Raw genomic sequence first — 20,077 nt, 5'->3', positions numbered from 1 at the left:
CCCATAGACACACAGTTGCTTGAAATTCAGAGTGTGTGTTTAGGAACAATTTCCTCTCCCTCCTCCTCTCAAAATAAAGTCGTCTCTTGTTATTTTTTTTTCTGTACAGATTTTGAAACAGTATAGGTCCTCTTTTCATGTTTTTTTTGTTATATATGTGAAGGCAGAAATTACCCTTTCTTTCTTAAGTTGAGATTCTCATACAAATCTTTTAGTTGGGGCTTTACAAAAAAAACCCCACTGTTGCAAGAGTTAACTACCCTGTTTTGAGTGCTGACCTTCAAGCCCAACACTTGGGAAACACAGTAAATGACTGACATCAAAGTATCTAACCACTACCTACAGCACAGGCTGTTCAGCTTCCCCCTCACTACCCAATGGAGAAAGGCAAGCACCTTCAGAGGGCAACTCGTTCCCCCTAACACGGGCTGAGCGAGCGATCATCTGACAGCACCATCTCCTTCCACTGACCGTGGGAAGGAGCCCAGACAGTTAGCAGATACCTGACATCTAGCTTTCTGAGAGCTGAGGCTAGGCAAGATAAAACCTATCCAAAGTTAAGACCGAGCCTGATTTCATGCCTATCGCATACAACCTGCCTAAATGTGTGCATGGAGGCAGTCAAGTTACTGTGGCTGACAGAGCTGCTGTTTGTCAGCTGAGCTGTGACAGCTGGCTTGGGTATGAATTCTTAGTGTGTGGTGTGTGTGTCTGTGTCCCATTTATGAAAAAACCCACCACACTGGCTTAAGCCACCTTCATGAACAAATTAACCAGGTGTACAGGGAAAGTGCCCACAGCTTAGCAGATGAGCAAGCAGTCATTAAGCCACGGTAATTTGCTCTGTCAAGGACATATATCCTCAGCTTGTAACAGCTCTGAGAAAAAGGCAAGACAATAGTTTATTTAATCCCTCAATCAGCTGGAAAGTACAACTTTTCCAGCATCTGAACTGAGTAACATGGCCTCTTCTTTACAATGCTGTATCACAAGGTCCCTTTACAGGCATTACCTTTTACAAACGTAAGTGCATGGTGCTTCCGCTACTAAGTAGCCTAAACTTAATTTTTGCTCTTAGCAGATACATAACTCACTTTTCTTCACTAAGCAGATGTAGCATTTTACAGTATTCATATTGGAAGGGCATAAATATGAGGCCACATTTCCCACATCCTCTCTGTTTTAAAACTTGACCTCACACGTTCCTTATCTGACCCTCAACTCACAAGCCCCTCCTAAGGTAGAGTGCATCCCTGCTCATCTCTACAATTTTATGGTGCTTAAGAGACTTCCGAAGAGACACAAAACCTGGATAAAGCTAGCCTTGTAGCCAAGCCTGGTATACCTGCAAGGAATGCTACTGTGAAAAGAGTTTCCAAAAATTATGTTTCCTCTCCTGGAAAGGAAATAATGGAAGAGTGGGAAAACTACTGTCATCACTGTGACCTACACTGCAAGATAATGCATTTCATTTTAAAGGAAAAAAAAAAAAGTCATCATACACTTTAAATTTGGTACAGAGTCCCGGCTTCATGTCTCCCAGGAGGTGCATCATTGTGTCTAGTAATTCACGACTTGAACTAACCAAGAACTCACGGCCACATGCCAGCGCAGCCACATCTGTGAGAGAACACAAAACATTACCATAAAAATCACGTTTCAAACAAAAGTTTATGCTAATTATCAGGACCACTAAAAAGATATGTCAGCTGTGAAGAATGAACTATGGCATCTATATAAACTTCCAACTATATTCATCTACATAGCAAATACTAAAGCAGCAAATTATACTGGTCAAACTCCTTCATAATTCTACTTTGGTAATTAAAATATTCATTCAGAGTGGCCAGTATCCTAATAGTAACACAGTGAATTATGAAACAAAAGGTTGGATTCATCCACAAATAATGTGGGACTGAAGCAAAGCTGACCATTATAGTCCCACTTTAAAGAAATAAGATTGCAGATTGTTCTACAATCACTCAATCCAATATACGTGGCACATTACACAACCAAAACTCTAGTGGTCATTTATTCAAAAGCTCTTTTCCTACCCCTCTGCAAGCACTGCATTATTCATGCACAAACCAAAAGGCAAAAATATTTCCGAAGACTACTGCTCCAAAACAGACCTTCCTTTAGTATTTTCCCTTACGCTTGCCCCATACTTTAAGGTGTCCTTATGTGCAAGAGGTATCTTCCAGCAACCTGACCTTCTTTGTACTGCGCAACTGGCCAAGCCTCCACCAAACGCGTGAAGCGCTGTGTATGTAACTAGTGACAGAACCTGGTTCCCTGGCCTCCCATTCAGGGCAAGTTTGGGGATCTGCTGCATGATACAGTTCCTCAACCTTCATGCAGCCTCAGGTTCTCTCTCCTCTGCACGTACATCACGATGTCTTTTTTAACCTCAGAATAAGCAGAGGTACTATGGGCACAGCATATAATTAAAGACTGTTACCGCAATGTTTGTGCACACTGGGCTGTGTTAAGACTGCACTGGGAACTTCTGTTCTGGTGTTTTCTAACTTCTGAATACTTGGCACTTCATGACCACCTCCTCAGTGTTCTTTTAATACCGCTTTCTAGTGTAATACTACTTTACAGCATAACTAGGAGGATTAAACTGGTACCTTCTACATCATTCATCTGACTGTATCCTTTATCACATTTGAGTTTCAGCAACCTCCTTTCCCAAATTACAGAGACACAAATCTTGGTAATATCAAATTCACTGGTAAAATTTATATCAGCTTCAGTGAAGCAAGATTTCGTTCCACCATCCTGATTCCTCCACAGGCAGAACTCCAACACCCCCCACCCCACCCCCCAGCCTTTAAACATTTTCTTTGTTCAGACTTCACTTTTGCTATGCTTTTTTTGGTTTTTTTTTTTCAATGAAGCAATTGAAGAGAACTGGATTCCGCCTTGGTACACTGGCATAATGCATCACATTGTTTTTTATTACAATTTTAATGGCACCACAACACCTAAAATCACATATTCAAAAAAGCTGTTAACGCAAGATTCACTTATTTATACAAATACCCACTGTTTCATCTATCTTGCGTGATGTCATTAGCATCATTTTGACAGTTGCACAGTTTCACAAAAATGCAGATGACTTATCAACCCCATTTCTCACAGCCTTCCAAGCCAAGGGCAGCCATATTAAGACAGATCTGTGGCTTTCTACTTATTTTCTGACCCTAAAAAAAACCCTTTAGTATGGAAGTCAGGTTTATTACCTTTCACTTCTCTTAGCACTATGGACTCAGGACAGCAAAGGTGGGGTCCATCTGGCAGCAACAAAATTCATAAGCAGTTTCAAAATGCTGAGCACATACCTTAAGATGGGGCTGATCTACTTGCATCATCTGCAATTCATACATCTTGAAGATGTTAGCATTACTGGCAATTCAGAAAGTAAATTGCTTGACATTTACAAACTAAGGTGAGCATACAGAACTAGTAGAATGGTCCTTGTTTTACTCCAGATTGAATGGACATGTTAGGGAATTTCAGAACTCAATGGCTCTTACCTGTCTAATCCTTAACTGTGTCACAGACAGTACAATGCCTCACAGAATTGTCAATGACAAAATCTGCTAGAACTTTAAAAGACTAGGAAGTCACCCAAGATATCAACATTGACTAAATACCTGACTTTGAAAAGCTGTATTTACTGCAGCACATATAAGGCAATAATAGAAATTCCCAGTACACGTGGAATGCTATTCTGAGGTAACATTAACTTACTTGTTACAATCCCTGCCAAAGCTAATACAAACTGATTTTCATTAGAATCCAAATCCTGCTGTTTCATGTCTTCACTTAATGACTTCACAAAGCTCTCCATGGTCTGTGCAGTGATTGTGAAAAACTTTACTGCTTTACTCTGCAAGCGCGGAGGAGAAAAAAAGATTATACACACTACAGCAACTATGATTATTAGATGCTAAAGTAAAACTGGACAATCTTCAAAATTACTAAAACATCCAGTTACTTCAAAAAAACAACAAAAAATAGCAGGTATGCACTAAGTGACATGTTTGATCCCCTAATATTTGAAACCATTACCTCAGAAGAAAATGGGAAACTACTCAATGCTACATTTACTTATAAAACTAAACCATTGCATATTTACCTCCTAAATCCACAATAATATATATCAAACAGCAGAACTAAAGCTTATTTTCAAAAGCGAGTATATTATCTCTTTGCTTTGCAATAGCTGCACCAGGTGTTTCACATTTACCTGGGCTACTACAGCAGCTTTTGTCAAAACCCTATGCAGTTGAAGACTGGACAGCAGCCTGACATAGTGACTTGATGTGAATTTCCTAAGAAAACCAATGAAATACCCAGGAAAAAAAACAGAATTCAATGGATCCTAACAGGATTAATTAATTGCTCAATACAGGATGGAGAACAATGGGCTAGGTAGAAGTTCTTTAGAAAAGGAAACAGAGTTCTCTCCTGGGTCACAGGTTGAATTTAAGTCAGCAATGTCACGTGAGAAAGATGATCATCAAGCCAGAGTGTACAAACAGGAGTACAGTCCGTAATTATGTTACACAGTCTTCTCCCCTCAGCTGGAATACTGCTCCATTTTGGGGCATCTCAGTTGAGGAACAGCCACCTGGTACAAAGCTCAGGGTAGGTCAAAGAGCCTGGTCAGAGGTGCAGACAGAGTGCACAAAGAAGATCGGAGAGAACTGTTTCTGTTTATTAATAATTCTGACTTGTAAAACATTGCTGGAACACTATTTCACACAGATGATGCTGCTTTTCATAACAAAAATAGCATAGCAGAGAGCCCATAATGCCAGGTTTCCCGGTGTCTTTAATGCTTTTGCCACTTGTTTCATGAAGCAGCTGAAACTTTTAGTCATTCCCGGCAGTGACCCAATGGGACAGCCCAAAAAATGCCTGAACTTTTATTCATTCTGCAAAGTGACTGAAAATGTTAGTATTTTGTCAAAACTACTGCTTTCACAATACGTGTAAAGCTACTGGTAACATTTATTCCTCCACTGCTGCACATTCACCACATCAAAGATGTACAGTTCCTGTGGGGTGACTCCAGCAACAGGGCATAAAAAGCAGGGTCAGCCAATACTCAGTATCTTCACAAATGATACTGTGGTCCCAGAATAACAGGAATGAAGGGATGGTGGGGAAAAGTGCACTTCTGCATGTGCTGGATGTACTTTTTATACTTATGTGGACACCACACCTCAAAGATGGCAATTTTAACATAAGCAGTGACTATAGTTCAAGAAGCAGAGGGCGTGAGAGAAAATGAAGAGAGCCTACTATAGCAGACTAGTATAAGCTACTATGAAAATATGTATAAGCTACTATGAAAATATGTATTCACACGGGAACATAACAGAGTACTAAGCAAACCAAGTAGTTGGTATGTTGCACAGAAAACAAGCAAAATCTTCTATTTGCCAGTCTCTTGAGGTGCCGCTGGTGTCCTCTCTGCTGAACCTTCCTTCCAAATAGCCATTAATTAACTAGTGGTGAAGTCTGAGGAGCTGCAGCAGAGACCAATCAGGTTTATAAATATCAAACATTACGTACTCTGGGCAGTCTCTTATTAGCTTGACAGTATTTTCATGGGACTGAAGAATGTCTCACTCACAGACATTGCGATAAGGACAGTTAAGAGAGCAGCCGTTAAGGTGCTTGAGCTCAGATGGTGCAATGAGCTTTGGACCTTTGCTGTCCAAGTAACTCCTGCGTGAAAACATCAGTTAATGTGCAAAATTGCTGCCATAAAATATAAAGCCATTTGTCACCATAGCAGATAACTGAAGTAGCAGACCACCTTGTGGGATCCAAAATTTCTCAAGTTGAAGAAAGCCTTGATGTAGTTCTGAAATCAAACCTTCCGTTTGCATTTCCATGTGAGAGCCCTGTCACGTGGATATCTGGTTGAAGCTTTTTGAAAGACATCTAAGACAATCTCATGGGAAGTAATTTACTTCTTTTTTGGCACATGCAGGTAGGCATCCTTGAAAACTCTCTCTCATGCTGCTTCTCTGGATGTTTCTTCAAGTTCTCTCTAGAAACGTTACACATGGGCAGAAACAGTAGGCATCTCTCCCTCACTGCCTTGAAAACCACTTGGGTTACATTTCAAATTTGCTGCTCGAGCTTTGACTTTCCCAGCCCGTCTGGACACAAACAGTATATTGGTCCCAAACATCATTTCAGTCAATCTGCATTATAGAACTGTATGAAAGACCTACTTCTGTATCTGTGCAAAGACTGAAAAAAGCTTGAGCATTGTTCCCTAAGGCACGAAATGATTTTGAATTGACGCCACCCTCCCCACATGCTTAAATATGAGCAACAGTTTCAAAGCACTCTTGATGTTCTCATACATTTCTGTAGTTCATAGCACCTTCTCAGTGGAGGGGGAAAATGCTACAAGCTGTACAACTTGTCCAAAAATAACCCAAACGAAAAACTTTGTATGACAAATCTCCATCATCTTTTAATAACCTGACTCACTGCCAGTTGTAGTCTGTGCCTATGTATGCAATGCCATACAATCCATTTATGTTTTTCCTAGTAGTCTTGTTGCAAACCCAGGCACATTTCTTACCATGTTATGTGCATCATCACAACAAAATGATGCCAAAAAATGTTGCTATGACCTTCACCAGAAGTATAGCAGTTCAACGGTCTCTAATGATTGCTGGCAATGACTATAGAAGAAGTATTTTGCATTTCAAACAAACCTAGAAACAAAAGTATTGCATCTTCACAGTTGGGCTTTTTACCCTTATACAAATTATCAGGTAACAGTTTTGTTTTTACCTAATTCTACCTAATTTTGATACTTAAGACTGCTTTCGACAAGGCTTCTACTAATTTTACTCTTACCTTGTAGAAATATTGTCATTTTCATCACTGCTAGCATTTTGTTTGTGGGAAACATACCATTCCAATACTGTTTCACAAGTCAAATAACAAGGGATAGTCACTATTGTCAACTCTTACAGTTATAAACTGTTCTGAAAATACCGAATGTAATTTTATACTGTTTTGTTGCTATGTGGGGGCTCTGTAGTACCCACCTGCCTTTTTTTTTTTTTTAACTGCTTTATACAGTGTTTTGACAGACTTTTTCCTTAGTAACTGCTGCTGCTTGGATCTTGAATCATCAGAAGTTATCACCAAAAGGTATCACTGTACAGCTTTCTAATATCCAATATAAAGTTATCATTGTATTTTGGTGCACCCAAACTGGAAAATCTCTTACAAACACACTAGTTTACCACTTACTATAAGGAACTAATCCTATTCACTCAGCTGTTCATCATGCTGCTGAAAAATCAAGCCAGAAGAAACTGTGGCGTCAGTTCACTGAGATTAAATACAACAATACCTTCTCATGTTGGCTGTGACAAGACTGAAAATCATATTTTTATCAGGCTTATTCCTCTGATCCCTCCTAATGCCATCAGCTGCACTTGGCAGTCAAACTGTGTTAGTTGTAATATTACTACTGTCATTAACTGTTGTTGGTTTTTTGGGGGGTTGTTGTTTTTTCTTTTTTCAAACAAGCTACCTGTCCACATTTAACATTGAAGATTTAATACGATTCACTAGCAGCTAGGCTTTCTAAATTTCCAGGAGTCATGCAAGTATTAAGGCAGCACAAAGATTTAAAGAAGTTGAGAATCGATGGATCTGTCTTTCTTCCATGGAAATAGCTCCTCCAAGCTCTCTACAGGCATGGGAATGGCTGCATGTGCCCAAGAATTATTTTCTTCTTCTGTTAGCTTGCAAAGATATTTACATTGTGCTAACTGTAGCCTTGCTTCCAGTTTAACTGTGTGTGGTGGAAAACAGATAATCCTTGTTTGCTAACATAAGAATTAATTACTGCATTTATTCCCAGCCTGCTTCATAACACTTTATGGTTCCAGCGCTTCTTAAATGAGAATGGATGGTTCCCAAAGAATATACAATCCAGAAAATATTTTTGCTGTCCAATTAGTTTCTGAAATATATCCTTAAAGTGTGTTACACAGCAAGGTCCTTATTTTAAAGGCCTAACAGCATTACCACCGATAAGTATTCACCTGCCATACTTACTCCTCCTAGAATGGTTTTAACAGCTTCCTCATTGCTAGATACACCCCACAACAACGTGCACACCGCTGCACCCATTTCTGTGCAATACTCTGCTTGCTGCAGGAGCTGCTGCTTGGCCTCATTCAGCTGCTGGCGGAGGTCTAGTTTCTCCTGAAATAGCGTAAGGAAGTTTTGGTTGCACTTCGTATTAGCCAAAACAAGTTTCTAGGCTAAGGGACAGAACAAGAAACAACATCATGGCCATATACGAAATGGAGGGGTGGGGGTGGGGTGGCAAACTCACAGCAGTTACAGATACATACTTTCTCTCCTGAGCTATGTCTAAGTAGTAAGTACATCGTGGAGGCTGACAGTAACCAGAAGCCTGTCCACAAGGTCAGACCAAGTGATCCTCTGAGACTGAGTGGCACCTAGAGAAGTCTGATAGGAGAGTCTACTCCTCCTAAGCAAACAGCTACATTTCTCTTCGAGAGAGAAGGGATTTCAGCATCAGAGGTCAGCCTTTCCAGACACCTTACAAAAGATACTGGAAACGTCTTATAGGAAGGGAGGGGTTTTTGTTTTTCAAAACAGACTTCTGCCTTAGCCAACATGATAGAGTTGCTGGATATCTAGGATAAATACTGTTGTCTCTTCCCACTTTTTTCTATTGGCATATTCCTGATCAGCAGTGGCAAAGTAAGACAGAGTCCCTGGAAAAACACACCTAAGGTTTGAAGTTTGGAGGGCCTTTCATACCAAGAAAGCCCAGGCACCGTTGTGCATCCGTCACCTAAGTCAGCTGCTCAGTGGTCCTTGCCACAAAGCATAAAGGGAGAACAGAGCAATCCAACACGACCAGGACACAATTTCAATTTGGCGGTACTTCTTTCGAATCACATGGGAAGTTGGCCAGAAGAATATCATGAGATTAGGTATGGTTCTAGGTCTCACTGGCTTCCTACCAACTGCCACAGGGGTAGCAAAGCTGCTACACTTCTCAGCTTAGAGCTAGTGCAGACAGTGAGATCAATGCAGGGATACCACAGTCTGTGGTCTCTCAGGGTGGGTGGGGGCTCGCTGCTAACTCTGAGTGGGGTGGTATTAGACAGTGCTGCAGGGAAAGATAAAGGCCATCAAGAAAAATGCTAACTCAAGTATTAAAAAAGAGAGAGAAAGAGAATCACAGATCACACGATGCCAAAAGAACAGAAGGATCTTGCTCTGCCCATTTTGTGGGCATGGGATTTCCAGATTCACTGCAGAAAGTACGCTCCTCAGCCCAGCCTCCTCTGTGTGTTTAAGCTATCAGGATGAAGGATGGGGAAATGAGAAGGAATCTTTTCTATGTCAATTTTGAAAGCAAGTAAACAGAACTAAACTTTCAACCATGTATTCCCATGAAGATTTTAAAATAAGTACCTCGTCATTTTTGGGGTTCACCTCAATGTTTTGTGTTGAGGGTTTGGAAAGAATAAAAACGTAAACTCATCTGAAAATTTACGTAACATGACATCAACCAGTACAAAGCTGCTTATACTCTGTTTGTCATCAATTACGTACCTAGCCTCCTGTATCACACCTGACAGCCTGATTTGCATTGCTTTATCATGCTGCTAATGGAACATACAGGCTAGGATTTGTAAAGTTCAAACTAAATTTATCAAGCAGATTTCTGTGCATATTTACTCTCTGGAGTCTCTCTCACCTTACAGTTTAATATATGCAAAAGACTGACACTTGCTGCTGATTCTCTAGGCATAGAAGTCCCAGGAAAAGTCTCTTATTTCTTAATAGTTTGATAATTTTCAAGCAAGTTAGCCAAATTTTATCTTTTACATAACTCACTGCCAGACCTATCAGCTTTTCTGCCACCACATGCATCAACAAAATGTCCACAGGCATCTTCCTGTCTACCTCCTATATTGTCCCTGTCTTTCTTTTCTGCACTGTCCTTGTCTTGGGAAAATGTATCTTTTAATACGTTTTATTTGCGTTTTGCATTTGGATGCTAATACTGAATAGTAAGACATAAAACTCTGTAATACCAAAGCTAGATCCCCCAACAAGGATGCAAAGCCCACACAAGGAATGCCAGAATTTTTAATAGATCAAAAGCAACATCAGAACAAAGATATGAAGCAAGGAAAACAAAATAGTACATTCAAGAGCCAGGAAAATAAACGGAGCCTGCAAAAGCAAATAACCTAGCTGGAAGCAACACTCCTGAGAGTTCACGTCACGAAGCAATCACTATGCTATGCAACACCACCATCTTCAGGAAAGGGTCAAGGCACAAGAATACAGCAGTGCTTAAGTACATAACTATGAAAAGACAGACAAAGAAGACATTAGCCAAGAATAACATGTGCACTTCAAGTTTTGCTCAGGTTCAGAAAGCACAGCAATTCTCTAATCAGTGATACAGCACTGCACAGAAATTTTGGAATGCAAAATGTTAATTTATGATCCCCTAAGAAAAGGACACTGCTGAACTAGACAATGCATTTATTTTATTTTTGTTTGAGTGAAATGTTTCCTTTTCCTTCAGAAGATAAATATGTAGAAAATAATTCAGAAACTATATGCAAGGATGCCTATAGCAGAACAGCAACCAAATTAAAAACACCATGCAAAGTAATTAACAGGAACAAAAATCACACATATACATACACCATCTTGTTTTATCCCAAAGAGCTAAAGGATTTTGCAACATACATAAGCACAATCCACTCAGACAAATACACCTTTGTGGCATATAACAGAAGCCATTTAGACAACCAGTATATACTGCACAACAGCAAAGATATGAAGAGAAGAGCTTTGATCAGGAACACCAAGACAACAACTACTCTTAGTAAACTATCCATGCTTTAAGTAAAACTTTCATCCAAAAGAAATCACAAACCTAAACCACCTGCCATTTATTTTGTAATATTAACAAGAATAGAGGGTGGGACCCACTTCACTAGTATCTAAAGCAGCAACATTAAATCTTACAGAGATTTTATCCTGGATGCTTATACAACTAAAGAACTGGGTACACAGCAAAACTAACCATGTACCTATTGCTGAACTGCAATAGCTATCCCAGAAGATACTTATTTTGAAGGAAGGAATATCCAGATAGACAGCTATTCCATCATACTTTACATTCATACCAAACTTCATTCCAGAATTACTCGTCCATGCAGATGTGCCCTAAAACTGCATGTCTGAACTCTTCATTTATTCCTTTTCAAAAATGAAATAATTTATGTAGATTCATCGCTCTGTGCAATCCCAAGCCTGGCAGATGCTAACTCTAGAACCCCAACAAAGTGAGCTTCTGCTGACTACTGAAGATAGCTATCAGCTCCAAGGAAATGAACTTTTGCAGCAAACAATCAGAACTGATTCTCACACCACTCAGAAATTAAGCCACTAGTCTGTGTGATCCTATTTGAACCCCAATGGCTTCACAGAAGACCCACAGTCTGGGAAGTCAGTGTCTTTGCTATTCCTTCGTTGTTAGGAATCTCCCCTCTCGTAATCACTAAATACAATATTGACAGAGCAAAACGAGCCCTGTAACTGTTCTTTGACTCACAGCTGTACATGGCAATTGGATCAATGGGTGCATTGAGAAAGACTATTAAAACTAAACAAAGGTATGCAGCTTACAGCAAGCCAAAAGAGAGGCCAGTTTCATTTTGTACATTGTGTTGGTTACATTATCTTCTATTGCCCTTTTTGAAAATACGTTACACTTACATTAAATTCAAAAGAACTGATTCTGCAAAGGACCTTTTGATGACAGCTGTACCACAATCTTCCCAAATACCCTATGTTTTACTTCAACATGTTAATATAAACAAAATGGTAGTGGTTGATTTTTAACTTTACATACACCAAAACAAACCCTGCCAAGAAGCCTGTAATGCAGGCCCATACAACCGCACCTCACACAGTATGGAAGTTAAAAGAGATCTATGCAGTTATGCAAGAGTTATGTACCTAAGCAGGAGACCGACTGTCAGTTGGTACCTCTATTTGTACACATTGAATACTTTTTGGTACTGCATCATATTATATTTTGTCTAGTTATAATATTGACCCTTTTGCTCTAGAAATATCAACGGGAAAAAAACATCAGTTATGAACTTATAGGTAAGTAACTTACCACCTGACTACATGAATAGAAATCCCAGATTGTTTTTCAGGCTGAGGATGTATTTTGTGACATGAACATGAAAAACTGATCATTACTGCTTTTGTTATTAAAACTCAAGTATACAGAGACTAATATTCTGACAGGAAGTCTACCTTCTTCTCTCTCATGCAATCTGCCTGGGCTGTTTCCAGACGGGATCTGAAGTGCTCACAATCCATTTTCAGCTGCTCTATTTCCTCCTCCTTTTTCTCCATGTCTGTGATAGGATAAATCAGATAAACGAAGTACTAAGTTACGACCAACGGGCTTGCACTAAAGAAAAAAGAATCCACCAAGCGCAACTTTAATGAGGTGCTTTAACTATTTGCTTGTGTTAGATCACCTCCTCGTGGCTACACTGGTATATCGCAATTTGCCATGTTTCAACAGTTCTTAGAAGAAACTAAACGAACATGATGTTTCTGATTTAAAACAGGGAAAGACTGAAAGAATCACATCTAGCTGTTAAATACTGTGTGCCGATAAGATACCATTCTGGAACTGAGCTCCAGCTCCACAGGGATTTTTAAAAATTTACTCAGTTTTCTACTTTTTTTGTTTGTTTGTTTTCATGATGGTTTTCATGTCTGGTATCTTTGAAATTCAGTGAGTACAGTGAAAATCTAAGAAAAAGAATACCAAGATCAGTCCAAAGTGAGTGCTTCAATATACAATGTACAAATTATATGAATAGTAAGAATTAAATGCAACCACTCCAAACGTTTTAAATTAATGTTTATAAAGTACTATAAGACATTATAAACTATTTAAACATTATGTCAGTGACAAGCAAATCTTAAAATTCCCTTAAAAAATTAATTTCTGATGTTATCAGAAATACATTCCAATTTAGATGCTTTATTTTAGTGAATGGAAATCAAGTTAAAAGTATGAACATGATGTCATGAACATGATGTCTGTTTTAACAAATTCACTTTGAAGGATATTTTTAATAATTGTTGTGTATTGTATTTTACTTTGAAAACCACGGTTCTGGATGCTTAGTGTTTACACTGAAAAAAAGGAAACACATTTAAGTAATTCCAAAAAGTAATGTGCAAACAGCATCTACTGTAATTTTGGTCAGCTTAAAAAACAAGTTACACCCCACTTTGAGCGCCATACCCTTGATCATGAGAGTATGGTCTATGGCTTAACACACTTCAAATACTCCCCCTTACATGTGGTCAGTATTTTTGAATGTATTTACCAAAGAGCATATCAAATTCAATCATAAAAAGATAACATCATTAAAAAAACAGTCCTTATTATCCAAAGAGCTTGGATTCTGGCATTTTATTTAGTAATTCTACATTATTTGGAAATAAATTCCTTTCTTTTTTGGTCCTAATTGACAAAATGTTATACTCTCAAATATATACATGTTGCTTTGAGTAGCAGGTATAAAAGAAGATAATCTAGCCACAAACAGCTTTTTTAAAGAGGTGGAACATATTTCCACTCAGCCCTTGTGTGATTCTAAGCCATCAGCACTAAAACTTTTTAACAGAAACCAAGGAGGCAAGGCAAGAGTCCACTCCTAGGAAACATGTATGTGCCAGGGCACGCTCCCCGAGCATTCAGTTCTTTTCAACCTGCAATCCAAAGGAACAGAATGAAAGGGGGAATGGATTAATTGAGTTTTTGAGGAATAACTCTGGTCAGTGGCAGGAAACTTACTTTCCTTCCGTCAAGTAAAGAAAATTCAGTCCCATGCACCTATTACTATGTGGGTGTGAGTCTTAAGTACTTGACAGAAAGACGTCTTGAGCATGAGTAGGGCATGCTCTGCTTATCAAGAGCAGACCAAGAACCTGTTTATCCTTGCCAGGTAAGTACATCCAGTGAAAATCTCTCTCACTGCAAGGAAACAAGCTCTCCTGAATGAGAAGAATCACTTCCAGCCTTTGAGAGGATGGATCCACCCTGAATCCAGCATCAGCGCAGCCAGCAGACACACAAAGACGCCACGTCCTTCACTGGCAGACTTCAAAGGTCCTGGAACCAAAACTGAGCCAGGAGAAGGGGAATAATATTAACTACTGAGTGTTAATACAATGCTACCTGTATTTTTTTCAAGTCCTCCAGATAAAAGAAGGATGTGTCAACCTCCTCTAAGGTATTACGATGTTTTATGTCAAGGCGGGGCGGGGGGGAAGGGTAATATTGGAAGCTGCTGAAGAGAGAGCTGTGCCTCATTTGTGGAAACTCCCCTTCTTATGCCCAGTCAGTTCTCCCAGCTGTGCACACCTTTGCTCTGAAGAGAATTCAAGGTTGGACGCATGCACCAGTCCAGACATTTGACGGCCTCTTGACACACAGCAGCAGAATGAGTAGCAGACATTTTGCTGACACCAAAGACTGCAGCTGTGCTGCTCGCTCCTGCACACAGGGAAGCCCGACAGCTTCTCGCACTGGCTGCAAGTCCCAGCCCCTGGTAAGAAAGTTCCTTCACTCTTGACACTAAAATCTTGAGGCTCAGACTGTCTACCTCCGCCAAGTGAAGAAGCAGCTTTCACTATCAACTTGGATGAGCAAAAAAATATGAAATGGCATCCTTATACAAACAGGAAATACACAACTTTACCACTGCAGTGGTAAATCAGACTCTAGGAAGAAGTGGCATTTGCTCCCGAGATAGAGAGCAGACTCAAAAGCAGAACAAGACATTGGGCATGAGAGGAGGCCCACATTTCAGGCATGAGGTGAACTCATTCTCATCCATGCTGTAGGTCACATCAGGAGACTTTCTGGACCAGAAACCTAATCTCAAAGCTCTGGGAGGTGGACAGCTGAGTACAATTACGATGAATGCCAACAAGTGATGAAATTCCAATTCTACCGATCCAAATGCTAGACCAATGTTAAATGCAATTTTTAACATTTCCCCAGTGGACCGAGTTCCACTAAACATACGCATAATAATACAGAAAATTTGTTGGAGCTATTTTTCTAATATTCCTGGAGCCAAACACTCTTCCTGAGGAGGGTAGGAAGAACAAAATGGACCTTTCTTTTTGAAATGAACAATTACCCTGGCAAAAGCCTTAATGAAGACCCTGACACCAGCCTGAAAAGTAGGTGTTGGTTGCATTGTTGCCAACTCAGATCTCAGATACCACCTATGGGATGCTCCATAGCAAATGGGTATCCTATTGACCTAGATATACAAGTGAAACATGCACAGATCTCAAGGTTTCTCAAAGCTATTCAAGACTCCATCAGTCTCACAACTGAATGGGCCAGAGGTGTTGAAAGTCTCTGACTACAATCTGCACTTCTTGAGGAGCGCGAGAACCTGCTAACCGCTTTACAATACTTAGAAAACTGAAATAGCTGATGAAAGTCTAGAGAGATGTACATATCACCCATGAGGCTTCTGTAAGAACAATGTGAAAAAACATCTCTAGTAGCTGCCAGGACTCCTGTAAGCTTCATATGCCAACACCAAGAGACTGTATTTCGTAAACAGCACCAGAGAGCTCACCATTCTGAGACTGAAGACTGCTTGTGTTCCTGTGATGTCCAACCTTTTGTGCACTGTATGCTCCAAAGCCTCCTTTCACTCTGCCTTATTGCATGCTGCAGAGGTAGGAGCAGACTGGAGTAGCAAAAATCACCACTTGACTTGTCCAGCTGTAGGGGCAAACAATGGCAAAAGCCTGAATAACTATTCAAATGACCTCATTAACTGCAAGAGAAATCTCCACTGCGGGGATGTACTCAAGAGAGTTCAAAGGCTGACTCAGCTTCAGGTACTCCTCCAAAGGACCCAGAGAATGCTGGCCAGCCAGCAGAATATTTGAAAGTCTTAAAATCCCCACGTTGATGCCAGAAACCTGCTGCTGGAAGGCTCTGACAGTGTCTCCTTGATGCCTGGCACAAGGAGCATAAGAAGGATCAGTGAGAGAAATCTTGAGACTGAGCACTGATAAAAGTAGGTAAAACAAGGATCTGACTAGTTGAGGATCTGGAACACTTAATGCAACTGGAAACAGTCCTTGATGCCTTGCAACAGCATAAATAGAACATTTCCAGATCTACGATACTGTTGTGACGGACGTCTCGACTGGCAGCACCTGAGGTGGTACAGTCTTCTCATCTGTTAGGATCTGACAGCATCGAAGAATCTTTCCAAAGAGTGGATCATTGAAGCAGCTGGAAGCTCTGCCCCAATATATTACTTGGTATCGGAGACAAGCCTTGAGGCTCTATCTTACTCTTTCTTAGCTAGCTGTTGCAAATTAATTTTCAGTTAATCTCTTGATATTCTAGAAGAGAGACACTCTCTATAATCTGTCTCAGTGCTTGCCCGTGTCTTTTCAGACAAAGCCAATTCCTAGGAGAACAGGTGAATTGTACTGCTGCATGTAAGCTACAGGCTAGGGATGGGGCTGACTCAGATTTGGCCTGATGGCACGTTGGAAGTGGCACAATTGTTGAAAAAATAATGCACAGAGAATCATAATACTGAAAAACTGGACTTTGGGGACAGCAGTAAAAAGACCTTTATAACAGAGAGTCTTCAACTTTTTTATTATGAATATTTATGGCAATAAAAGCATACAAGCTAAAAAACAAGACAGGCTAAATACAATGATATTATCTCTTCCTTTAACTTTTATCCACAGCTATTTACCATGTTTTTTTTGCTGTGCATCTAAAGTGACATTTTGACAAACAGAATGCTTTTGCCTTTTCTCAAAGAGGAATCGCTTTTTTTCCTGATACAGTTTCCCTTACTGCCTGAACTAAGTATGTTTTTATCCACAGTAAAATATTTTTAAAGATTAATTTGACATGTCTAATTATTCTAATGCAGTTTGTAATTTTCTTCATTACAAACACATTAATTTACTGAAGCAGTCATTGAACATCATAATTTAATCTGGAATACCTCCACAAACTCTACAACTATTCGTAGGGGCATGACAGCTTGTTCTAAGTAGTTTTGGCAGAAACCATAAGAGCTTGTAACATGGTACTACTCACTTGATTCAATAGCATCCAGTTTCTGGAATGCCCCCAGGATATCTCCATTTACTATTTTGGGTAAGAAATCCCGCAATTGCATAACCTCAGTTGTCAGCCTTTCCAAATCCCTCCTTCTAATTTTAACAAATTCCTCTTTGGTCTCAGCCTTCTGAAATAAAAACAAACAAACAAACAAAAAAACCAAAGAAACCAACAAGCAACCAAAGACTGTTACAGCCTTGCAGTGCTTTTCTGCTTGAATCCCTTCTCTCGGACAAAAATACTCCTCTGTATCACATCATTTCAGAAATTCATAACCTTTTAAGAGAGAACTATCCAGTAATAACTAAACCCAAAAGTCTCTGAGATGGACTCTTTGACTGTAATCTAATTTTTGCCACTCTGGCCTAAAGCAAATCATATTACCTCTCTGCATCCGTTTCTTCACCTAAAATGCGTGCAATGTACCTCAGAATGCTATAAAAATTAACATTCACATTTTAAAATGTGAGCAGCTATGCATATGCCAAGCTATTGTTTCAAGACTGTTGGAAAGGATTAAAAAACTGAGTTATTGTATTAACTCAAATATTTGCAAGATCCTCAGTCACCTTACTAAATTACAACAGCTCTTTTAGAGGAAGTTGTATTTTTTCAAAAGAATTCATCCTTTGTGAGGAGCAAAAAATATTTGCAACTATTTGCAACCCAATCCCACATAAAAGTAATTTAATCCCGAGTTAAGACAAAAAATGTTTACTAGTTTCCTCTTCTGCCAAGCTATTGCTATAACTTTAATTCCACAGTCCAAGAGAATGTGCATTAATTTTAAAATTATAGAGAAATTTCTGTACCAAAAAACTCCTAAACTCCAACTTCTGATGTATGTACATGTGCACACTGCTGTATCTTAAAAAGGCTACCATATACACACAGACATAAAAAACGTTTAACGTCCTTTGCCTAAAACATTAATCATCTAATATGCTCTCACAAAGCAAAATTATAACATATCTTAGTACTGTTTTGCCTGCATTGAAAATGGTGAAGAAAAAATGAGATCCTTTATGTATCACATCTTATTCCAGAGGGAAGAGGGTACTACAGAACAACACAAGAAACTATCTCCTACAGGTACAAAACATGCCATCCCCACAGTCTCCTCCAGTCCAGCTGCACAAGACAAATGAAGGTCGTTATCACTGGTACATACAATGCTACCCTGGCATTTCTATCCTTTCCAACCATTTCCTACAGCTCTCTCTTTCTGCTTCCCTACTTTCTCAGGTTAAACATTTCCTTTCAGTTTTGCTTCCTAATCTGTGTCTTTCCCAGCTGTCTTTCAAACCCAGTTGTAGGGACAGAACAGGCCAGTTCCAGCTTTCCCGGTTCAGAGGCATCAGAGCCACAATAAAGGTATGGAAGAAAAATTTTACTTTTAACTTGAATTGTATGCTCCAAGCTGCATTTAGGAAGTGCTTATGGCAAAGTTAGTACGGCCAAGCACCACCATATTACATGATTCAAGAAAAACACAACTCATTTAGGTCTCAAGAAAGTACGGAATAAACACATGGCAACAGGACTCTGTAGAATACCACCATCTGCGTGTCAGCAAACAGGACGGACAGAGAGACAATTCAGTACTGCGCAAAATTATGGAGCACAATTTGGTATAGGCATAAAAATAGCTCTATGCACTAGCAGAAACTAAATTCAAATAAAATACAGTACTGAAGTACTGGGATTAAGATATGAAATATACAATAAGGAGAAAATTCTCATTTACAGTTCCCACTGTAAACACAGATCTTTGCAATACTGCAGTTCCAACAGTCAAGTTTTATTTTCTCGGCTTAAGCAGCTACTCAACATCTCTCCCCACTACAACAGCATGTTAAAAGCAAATATAGACAATGAAGAACAGTAGTCTTCTGTCCAGCCCCTTACAGTAATGGCAGGTGACTGGAGGCAGGAAATTTGACTTCAGTCCTCACAGACCTCTTGCGCAACGGCCAAGTCATCAGTTATGTACCTTCGCTCACGACCTGCATGACCTGAATCCCCCTTCCCGGCCTGGCAGGGGGCTGAACCGGGCAGAGATCCCAGCCGAAGATGAACACCCACCACAGAATCACGACCAGCCCTTTCTCCGCTCTCCACCAGCCCAGGGTGCCTCCGGCACGCCTCTACACGGCCCCCAGCCACGCTCCCCCCTCACAAGGGGGAGGGTCCCTCACCCTGGCCCACAAGGTGCATTGCGAGCCAACGCTGCGGGCAGGAGCCCGCCCGAGCAGCCACCGCGGTGAGCCCCAGGGGCCGAGCTCCTGCGTGCCCCGCACAGCCAGCTCCCCAGCGCTAGCCCTGCCCGGCATTCCCCGTCCCCCCGCGCAGTTCGGCCGCGCCGACCCCGCCGTCGCCTCCTCAGGGCCCCGCGAGGCCCAGCGGGCAGCGCCGCCCGCCACGCAGGCCCGCCCCCCCTCCGCCTCTTCCTCTGAGGAGCCGACCCCCGCGGCGGGGTCCCCCCACACCCCGACCCCGACCCGACCCCGACCCCGGGGCGGGCAGGGCTGCGGGCAGGGGCGGTCCCGCGGCCAGGCCGGGCCGGGCCGGGCCCAGCCCTACGCCCTCGAGCCGGGCGGGCGGCGCGCGCGCGCGCTACCTGCGCGTCGCCAGCGAAGCCGGCGCGGCGCCGCATCACGCCGCCAGCCTCGTGGGAGGGAGTGAGGGCGGGAAGGGCGCGCCTCCGGCGTTCCCGCCGCGTCACTGACCCCGCCCCTCGCGGTAGCCCACTCCCTCCCCGCGGGCGGG

General features: G+C 41.0%; 1 protein-coding gene across 2 annotated transcripts in view; it reads right to left on the bottom strand.

Moving 5' to 3' along the window:
• Positions 1-19,964, bottom strand: part of HSF2BP (heat shock transcription factor 2 binding protein) — a 35,469-nt gene extending 15,505 nt beyond the window's left edge. Inside the window, exons 1-6 of one of the 2 annotated variants that reach the window (XM_050908544.1) lie at positions 19,929-19,964; positions 17,285-17,435; positions 12,406-12,509; positions 8,122-8,271; positions 3,760-3,898; positions 1,503-1,620 (exon numbers count right to left, since the gene is read on the bottom strand). In XM_050908544.1, the coding sequence (XP_050764501.1) occupies positions 1,503-1,620; positions 3,760-3,898; positions 8,122-8,271; positions 12,406-12,509; positions 17,285-17,435; positions 19,929-19,964 (698 nt within the window). Of the gene's footprint in view, positions 1-1,502; positions 1,621-3,759; positions 3,899-8,121; positions 8,272-12,405; positions 12,510-17,284; positions 17,436-19,216; positions 19,277-19,928 lie in introns of those variants that run through there. The other variant, XM_050908554.1, reaches the window with a different exon arrangement.
• Between the last annotated feature and the right edge of the window lie 113 nt (positions 19,965-20,077).

The sequence above is a fragment of the Gymnogyps californianus genome, chromosome 1 (genome assembly GCF_018139145.2).
Source record: "Gymnogyps californianus isolate 813 chromosome 1, ASM1813914v2, whole genome shotgun sequence".
NCBI classification, from domain to species: Eukaryota; Metazoa; Chordata; class Aves; order Accipitriformes; family Cathartidae; genus Gymnogyps; species Gymnogyps californianus.
The sequence above is the reverse complement of the archived record's forward strand: the minus strand, read 5'-3'. Positions and strand labels throughout refer to the sequence as shown.